This window comes from Danio rerio, chromosome 25 (assembly GCF_049306965.1).
Source record: "Danio rerio strain Tuebingen ecotype United States chromosome 25, GRCz12tu, whole genome shotgun sequence".
NCBI classification, from domain to species: Eukaryota; Metazoa; Chordata; class Actinopteri; order Cypriniformes; family Danionidae; genus Danio; species Danio rerio.
In genome coordinates this window covers 39,943,134-39,952,500 of record NC_133200.1, presented here as the reverse complement: position 1 = coordinate 39,952,500, position 9,367 = coordinate 39,943,134, and the positions used below count along the sequence as shown (strand labels likewise).

The 9,367-nt window shown below is 48.0% G+C and overlaps 1 protein-coding gene and 1 long non-coding RNA gene across 2 annotated transcripts in view; both read left to right on the top strand.

Annotated features, from left to right (window-relative positions):
- Window positions 1–8,189, top strand: part of glg1a (golgi glycoprotein 1a) — a 28,836-nt gene extending 20,647 nt beyond the window's left edge. The window contains 12 exon segments of the mRNA XM_001332448.9: window positions 13–126; window positions 325–413; window positions 546–663; window positions 811–903; window positions 3,586–3,723; window positions 3,804–3,927; window positions 4,057–4,199; window positions 4,522–4,623; window positions 4,763–4,870; window positions 4,957–5,077; window positions 6,232–6,338; window positions 6,817–8,189. Of these exon segments, the coding sequence (XP_001332484.6) occupies window positions 13–126; window positions 325–413; window positions 546–663; window positions 811–903; window positions 3,586–3,723; window positions 3,804–3,927; window positions 4,057–4,199; window positions 4,522–4,623; window positions 4,763–4,870; window positions 4,957–5,077; window positions 6,232–6,338; window positions 6,817–6,984 (1,425 nt within the window). The 3' untranslated portion in view covers window positions 6,985–8,189.
- Window positions 8,190–8,258: 69 nt separating this feature from the next.
- On the top strand, window positions 8,259–8,691 carry LOC141381034 (uncharacterized). The gene is made up of 2 exons (XR_012400561.1): window positions 8,259–8,368; window positions 8,516–8,691. It is a non-coding gene; the product is annotated as an uncharacterized lncRNA (long non-coding RNA).
- The last annotated feature ends 676 nt before the right edge of the window (window positions 8,692–9,367 follow it).

Below are 9,367 nucleotides of genomic sequence, written 5' to 3'. Positions count from 1 at the left end.
TGTGTTGTGCAGGAAGTGGCTGATAATCAGATCGACACCGGAGACCTGATGGAGTGCCTCGTGGCCAACAAACACCAGAAGGAGATGAACGAGAAGTGTGCTGTGGGGGTCACACACTTCCAGCTGGTGCGTCTGACGTCACACACTTATACACACACACACACACACACACACACAATACAGTGTCTGCTTTCATTTACATTTATCATTCAGGGAAAATCACACACTCTCTCACACAGAAAAATATCACTCTCTCTCTCACACACACACACACACACACACACTTCCTGTTCCTCTGTTTACTGTGTTTCTCCTGCGCTTCAGATCCAGATGAAGGACTTCCGCTTCTCCTACAAGTTTAAGATGGCGTGTAAAGAAGACGTGCTGAAGCTCTGCCCCAACATCAAGAAGAAGTGAGACTTCACCATCCTCACACTGATCTCACTCAATGCATCAATACACTGATTTTACTCTAGTATTATTGAGCTGCGGCTCTTGTGGAGTGTGTGTGAGTAGAGCATGATGGGAAGGTGTTGTGTGTTCAGGGTGGATGTGGTCATCTGTCTGAGCACTACAGTCAGGAATGACACCCTGCAGGAGGCCAAAGAGCAGCGAGTGTCCATGAAGTGCCGCAAGCAGCTGCGGGTGGAGGAGCTGGAGATGGTCAGTGCTTCTACTCTTCATTATGACACCAAGCTTAAACTAAACCAACTGACACTGAATATGAAACTGTACTGGAGCGCTGTTTCATTCTGGGTTCACATTTAATGTAGTTGTGACGTGTGTTCTGTTGTGTTTGTGTTCCTGCAGTCAGAGGACATCCGTCTGGAGCCTGAGCTGTATGAGAGCTGCCGGCAGGACATCAAGCAGCACTGCCAGAATGTGGTGTTCGGGAACGCACAGGTGAGCCTCACGCTTCAATAATGTATCACTGACCAACCTGCTTTCTGACTGCAGGACTCGCCACACCACTAACTGACCACAGCACTGACCTCGTGACTGACTGACTTACCACATCACTGGCAGAGCGACTGACCGACTGCACTATTGATCAGGGCTGATTGATCCCACCGTTGACCAACTGTTGAACCGCACCACTGACTGATCACACTACTGACAACAGACTGACCAACTTGTGGATCGCACTACTGACCACCTGACTGATTGCACTAGTGGCCATCAGACTGACCAACTTACTGACTGCACTACTGACCAACTTACTGACTGCACTACTGACCAACTGACTGAACCACTGACCAACTTACTGACTGCACTACCGACCAACTTACTGACTGCACTACTGACCAACTGACTGAACCACTGACTAACTGACTGACTGCACTACCGACCAACTTACTGACTGCACTACTGACCAACTGACTGCACTACTGACCAACATACTGACTGCACTACTGACCAACTGACTGAACCACTGACTAACTGACTGACTGCACTACCGACCAACTTACTGACTGCACTACTGACCAACTGACTGCACTACTGACCAACATACTGACTGCACTACTGACCAACTTACTGACTGCACTACTGACCAACTTACTGACTGCACCACTGACCAACTTACTGACTGCACTACTGGCCAACTGACTGAACCACTGACCAACTTACTGACTGCACTACTGACCAACTGACTGACTGCACTACTGACCAACTGACTGCACTACCGACTAACTGACTGACTGCACTACTGACCAACTGACTGAACCACTGACCAACTTACTGACTGCACTACCGACCAACTTACTGACTGCACTACTGACCAACTGACTGACTGCACTACTGACCAACATACTGACTGCACTACTGACCAACTTACTGATTGCACTACTGACCAACTGACTGACTGCACTACTGACCAACTTACTGAACCACTGACCAACTTACTGATTGCACTACTGACCAACTTACTGACTGCACTACTGACCAACTGACTGAACCACTGACCAACTTACTGACTGCACTACCGACCAACTTACTGACTGCACTACTGACCAACTGACTGACTGCACTACTGACCAACTTACTGACTGCACTACTGACCAACTGACTGACTGCACTACTGACCAACTGACTGACCAACTTACTGACTGCACTACCGACCAACTTACTGACTGCACTACTGACCAACTGACTGACTGCACTACTGACCAACTTACTGATTGCACTACTGACCAACTGACTGAATCACTGACCAACTTACTGACTGCACTACTGACCAACTGACTGAACCACTGACCAACTTACTGACTGCACTACTGACCAACTTACTGAACCACTGACCAACTTACTGACTGCACTACTGACTGCACTACTGACCAACTTACTGACTACACTACTGACCAACTGACTGAACCACTGACCAACTTACTGACTGCACTACTGGCCAACTGACTGAACCACTGACCAACTTACTGACTGCACTACTGACCAACTGACTGACTGCACTACTGACCAACTGACTGCACTACCGACCAACTGACTGACTGCACTACTGACCAACTGACTGAACCACTGACCAACTTACTGACTGCACTACCGACCAACTTACTGACTGCACTACTGACCAACTGACTGACTGCACTACTGACCAACATATTGACTGCACTACTGACCAACTTACTGATTGCACTACTGACCAACTGACTGACTGCACTACTGACCAACTTACTGAACCACTGACCAACTTACTGATTGCACTACTGACCAACTGACTGACTGCACTACTGACCAACTGACTGAACCACTGACCAACTTACTGACTGCACTACCGACCAACTTACTGACTGCACTACTGACCAACTGACTGACTGCACTACTGACCAACTTACTGACTGCACTACTGACCAACTGACTGACTGCACTACTGACCAACTGACTGACCAACTTACTGACTGCACTACTGACCAACTGACTGACTGCACTACCGACCAACTTACTGACTGCACTACTGACCAACTGACTGACTGCACTACTGACCAACTTACTGACTGCACTACCGACCAACTTACTGACTGCACTACTGACCAACTGACTGACTGCACTACTGACCAACTTACTGATTGCACTACTGACCAACTGACTGAACCACTGACCAACTTACTGACTGCACTACTGACCAACTTACTGACTGCACTACTGACCAACTTACTGATTGCACTACTGACCAACTGACTGAACCACTGACCAACTTACTGACTGCACTACTGACCAACTGACTGAACCACTGACCAACTTACTGACTGCACTACTGACCAACTTACTGACTGCACTACTGACCAACTTACTGAACCACTGACCAACTTACTGACTGCACTACTGACTGCACTACTGACCAACTTACTGACTACACTACTGACCAACTGACTGAACCACTGACCAACTTACTGACTGCACTACTGACCAACATATGGACAGCACTACTGATCAACTGACTGAACCATTGGTCAACTTACAGACTGCACTACTAACCAACTGACTGGTCGCACCACTGACTGTCATTCATTTTAAGTGAACAGCTGACTGACGTGTGTGTGTGTGTGTGTGTGTGTGTGTGTGTGTATTCAGGTGATCGAGTGCCTGAAGGAGAATAAGAAGCACCTGACGCAGCACTGCCATCAGAAGGTGTTCCGGCTGCAGGAGACGGAGATGATGGACCCCGAGCTGGACTTCCAGCTGATGAGGGTCTGCAAGCAGATGATCCGGGTGAGGAGAGCTTCAGAAACGGCAGCATCTTCATCATCATCATCATCACCCTCATCATTATTGTACTTCTCCATCCTCAGCGCTTCTGCAGCGACACGGACGCCAAGAACCTGCTGCAGTGCCTGAAGCAGAACAAGAACAGCGAGCTCATGGACCCCAAGTGCAAACAGATGATCACCAAGAGGCAGATCACACAGAACACGGGTATCTGCTCACTCAGAGGCTGTTCTTATTCATTTATTTGTTTATTTTCAACCATTGCAAACTTCTGGAAGATGTTCACACTGTACAGAAGCGACAGTACTGTTGGTGATGTGTGTGTGTGTGCTGTAGATTACCGCCTGAACCCAGTGTTGAGGAAGGCCTGTAAAGCCGACATCCCCAAATTCTGCCAGAACATCCTGAACAACGCCAGAGACGACAACGAGCTGGAGGGACAGGTCATCTCCTGCCTCAAACTCAAATACGCTGACCAGGTGACAGAACACACACACACACACATTCTCACCCCAGAGACACAAACTATCTCACACACACACTCACTCATGCAAATAAACGCGCACAGACAAACAAGCAAGTGCACACCCTCTCTTTCTATCACACACACTCACACACGCTCAAACACACATGCACACATACAAACTAACACGCACACAAACGCACACACACACAAAATATCAATGCTTACCTGAGTGTGTGTGTGTGTCTCTCCCTCTCTCTCTCTGTGTGTCTGTGTCTCTGTGTGTGTGTGTGTGTGTGTGTGTGTGTGTGTGTGTGTGTGTGTGTGTGTGTCTCCAGCGTCTCTCCTCAGACTGTGAGGCTCAGATCAGTGTGATCCTCCAGGAATCTGCTCTGGACTATCGGCTCGACCCGCAGCTGCAGCTCCAATGCAGTGAAGAGGTACACACACACACACACACACACACACACACACACTAGACATGTTTCTGTTAACAAACACTAAATAGACATTCAACACTCAACTTTGCAGGAAGGAGATCATGACAAAATGTGTGTGTGTGTGTGTGTGTGTGTCTAGATCCCGCGTCTGTGTGCAGAGGAGGTGGCTGCGCAGGAGCAGACGGGGCAGGTGGAGGAGTGTCTGAAGGTCAACCTGCTGAAGATCAACCATGAGGGCTGCAAGAAGGTAAAATCTGATCCAGGGTCAGCTCTGAGTGTGTCTGCAGTGTGTAGCAGTGGCATCTTTGAGCCTGTGTGTGTCTGTGTGTGCAGGAGGTGCTGAACATCCTGAAGGAGAGTAAAGCCGACATCTTCGTGGACCCCGTCCTGCACACCGCCTGCGCCCTCGACATCAAACACCAGTGTGCTGCCATCCCACCCGGCAAAGGCAGACGTGAGTGTGTGTGTTAATGTGTGTGTTGGTACTAATAGCCTAGTGTTAAATCTTGCCAACATATAGCACTGAGGTGCTCACGGCGTCCTGAGTTTGAGTTCTGGCTCGAGGTCCTTTACCAGTCCTTCCCTTTTCTCTGCTCCCGGTGCTGTCCTGCCTGTGACCTCCTAATACATGTGAAACTAATATTAATGAAGAGGAAAAACCCCTAAGAGACAAAAATAATGTGTGTGTGTGTGTGTGTGTGTTTTTGTGACTCGTCAGGCTGCAAATACACTCACCGGCCACTTTATTAGGTACACCTTACTAGTATCAGGTTGGACCCCTTTCACCTTCAGAACTGCCTTAATCCTTCATGTCAGAGATTTATCAAGCTACTGGAAATATTCCTCAGAGATTTTGCTCCATGACAGCATCACACAGTTGCTGCAGATTTGTCGGCTGCACATCCATGATGCCAATCTCCCGTTCCACCACATCCTAAAGCTGCTCTATTGGATTGAGCTCTGGTGACTGTGGAGGCCATTTGAGTACAGTGAACTCATCGTCATGTTCAGCAGTCTGAGATGATTGAGCTTTATGACATGCTGCGTTATCCTGCTGGAAGTAGCCATCAGAAGATGGAGACACTGTGCTCATAAAGGGATGGACATGGTCAGCAGCAATACTCAGGTAGGCTGTGGCGTTGATGCTCAATTGGTACTAATGGACCCAAAGAAAATCTCCCCCACACCATTACACCACCACCACCAGCCTGAACCGCTGATACAAGGCAGGATGATCCATGCTTTCATGTTGTTGAGCCGAGCATCTGAATGTGTCAGCAGAAATGGAGACTCATCAGAGCAGCAACGTTTCTCCAATCTTCTATTGTCCAGTTTTGGTGCGTTCAGAGATGCTGTGATGCTCGCTTTGAACTGCAGCAGATCCTCTTGATCACGTCTACATGCCTAAATACAGTGAGCTGCTGCCATGCAATTGGCTGATTAGACCTTTATGATAACAAGTTGGACAGGTGTACCTAATAAAGTGGCCGGTGAGTGTGTGTGTATAATGTCGTGGCTGTGACTGAAGGGGAATCATGAGGACATTGCTGAAAAGCTTATAACTCGCACAGAAGGAAAACAAACCTGTGTGTGTGTGTGTGTGCGCAGAGATGTCCTGTCTAATGGAGGCTCTTCAGGACAAACGTGTCCGCCTGCAGCCCGAGTGCAAGAAGAGACTACAGGACCGCATAGACATGTGGAGCTACGCTGCCAAGGTATACACACACACACACACACACACACACACTTAAATTGATGTGAATTTGAGTATAAATGGTTTTGCAATTTACACATTCAAACACTGACACACATACACACACACACAAAAACTCAAATGCTGTAGACCAGGGGTCACCAACCCTGTTCCTGGAGATCTGCCGTCCTGCAGAGTTCAGCTGCAACCCGTATCAAACACCCCTGCCTGTGATCATCGTGTCCGGTTCAGGTCCTCATGAATTGGCTCAGGTGTGTTTGATCAAGGCTGAAGCTGAACTCTGCAGGTAGTTGGACCTCCAGGAACCGGGCTGACCACCCCTGCTGGAGACGGCCAACTCGACTGACTTTGTACATCTAATGTTGTGTTTGCTGCACACAATTTACACACGTCTTCCAGAAGTCTTGCTGTTAAGTGATTTGACTGTTCATTTGTGTGTGTGTTTGTGTGTGTGTGTGTGTGTGTGTGTGTGCGCTCAGGTGGCTCCAGCAGAAGGTTTCTCAGATCTGGCGGGTCAGGTGTTCACGTCTCCTGCTAAGAGCTACATCCTGAGCATGCTGGCGATGTGTGTGGTGCTGCTGTTCCTCATGGGTCTGCTGTGCGGACGCATCACCAAACGCGTCACGCAGGAGCTGAAGGACAGGTAGAGCGGAGAGTGGCGCGGGGGCGGCGTGTTAGTGTGTGTGTGTGTGCGTGAGTGCGTATGCGTGAGTGAGTGGTGCCCCCTGCAGGCCAGAATGCCACCCTCTGCCTGGAACTCTGGGGTGGCAGGGGGGTGGCAGCAATGATAGACTCAAGCTCTCTAACGAGTGTGTGTGTGTGTGAGAGATGAGTGTGTGTGCAGCATGGATGGCCACATTGGGACCCAGTTTTAATGGCTACACACACACTCTGTTCCCCCTGACTGTGCTCGTCCATCATCGTCTTCTGCTTCTGCTGTGGATCAACCGATAACACAAAGACTTCGCTCTCCGGCTAAACCCGTTTATTTATTGTGGACGCTCCGCCGTCCGCTTTCCCAGCACAGACTGTCAACAGCACAGAGGATGAGGAGCCAACGAATGTGTGTGTCTGTGCCTTTCGCCCGTCCCACAGCCAGAGCTGTCAGTCAGTCGTGATCATGGGCTGCTGCTGCTGTTTGTTTTCTCTCGATGGGATCATTGATTCAGTAGGGGTGTACATGTATTGAATCTCTCTCTTATACGGTTGATTTGATTTCGTTTGGGTTTCTGGATCGTGAAGGTTTCACCCAATAATTGGTCCAAACTGAGCCAGAAGTGAGTGATTGTAATGTTAAATGTGTGTGTTTGTTCTCAGTGGCCGCGTTCGGACGTCTCGCCGTTTCTGATTGGTGTGTTTATAAGTGCCATGCTCTAAACATCCGCATGAAGAGTTCTTCATCCAGCCCGTTCTGAAGGCCTTCTCTGATGGGCTGTCCGCTCGCCTCTCGCTCAGTTTTTTGGGATTAGTTGATTTTAAGCACTCCATTTTTTGCACACACCTCCGAGATAAGCTTGTGCACGGATGCACCAATTCTTCAGTGCTTTTACCTTTTACTTTGTGTTTTATGGAGCACACACTGCCGTCCGCTCGCTTGGTTTCTCTTGCGCATCATTCACTGTTGTCGTTTTCCTGGAAAACTCGACAGGAGTCGGATTGTGGATGTAAATTCGTTCCCCTGTAAATGCTTATTATTTTCCCACGTTGGCATTAAATCAGTCCCCAGTTCACTGTAAACAGAGCCGCGGCGCTCCAGTCGCTCTGCCTTTTTAAATCATTTGTATTCCTCTTTTGTTTGTATGCTTTTTTTTCTACATTAAAGTGGACTTTGGTTCTGGTGTTTGAGCTTTAATCATCTAAGTCACGATGCTGTACCGTCTCTACTGTAAATAGCTGTATGGTTTGACTGGAGGATTGTGGGTAGCGCAGACCCTGCCTTAATAATGCTGTGTTTCTATCTTTCTGCAGAAGACTTGCTCAGCCACCTTTAGGAAAGGACAGGAAAGGATACATCCCAATTAACTAACAAAAGTCAGTGCTAATGACTAAAATTAGCTTCTGTTTGCGTTTCACGCAAGTGATTAGAGGCCAAACGTTTGCTTGTGTCCTCTTCTCGCTGGCGTTCATCACTCTTATCTTTACTTCCTGCATTGATATTTCTTTGTGTCTCTCATGCAGAGGAAAACCGTCCTTCATCCGCACTGACGGAGGTCTTTAACTAACGCGTATTAACGATGCTAACTGCTGTTCATTAAGATGAATCTGTTCATCCGCAGGACTTCAGGTGTCAGTAATAATCATGAGCATCTGCATTTCTGGATATAACAGGAGAGTTTCTGATTAAAAATTGAAAATCTTTGCTTTTTTTTTAGTCTTTAAATGCAGAAATGTCCATCAAAATTAGGCTAAAATGATCCAATCTTCAGTCAGATGCTCAAAACATCAACATTAATAGCTGAAATATGACCAAATCCAGAGTTTTCCCATATTATGATTCATTTAAAAGGCCATGACTCTCGAGAGCATGCGGCCGGGAGGGATTTCATCAGTTCCTAATGATGTAATGATGATGATAATGCTGTGTAATGGGGTTCTGGGGGTCAGTGTGTCCATGATTGATTGCTGCAGTCTTTTTCTTTCTCTGTGCTTTTGCATTATTTTTGTAAACATTATTTTAGCACTGGAAAGTGTGTGTGTGTGTGTGTGTGTGTGTGTGTGCGCGTGCGTGTCTGGCGTGAGATTTGCTCTTCGCAATCATCTCGCAGCTATGCTTGCTCTGTCAATCTGAATGCGGCCCAGAGCTGGTGTGTGTGTGTGTGTGTGTGTGTGTGTGTGTGTGTGTGTGTGTGTGTGTGTGTGTGTGTGTGTGTGTGTGTGTGTGTGTGTGTGTGTGTGTGTGTGTGTGTGTGTGTGTGTGTGTGTGTGTGTGTGTGTGTGTGTGTGTGTGTGTGTGTGTGTGTGTGTGTGTGTGTGTGTGTGTGTGTGTGTGTGTGTGTGTGGTTTCTCCTGGACTCTGCCGAGCGATGTTCT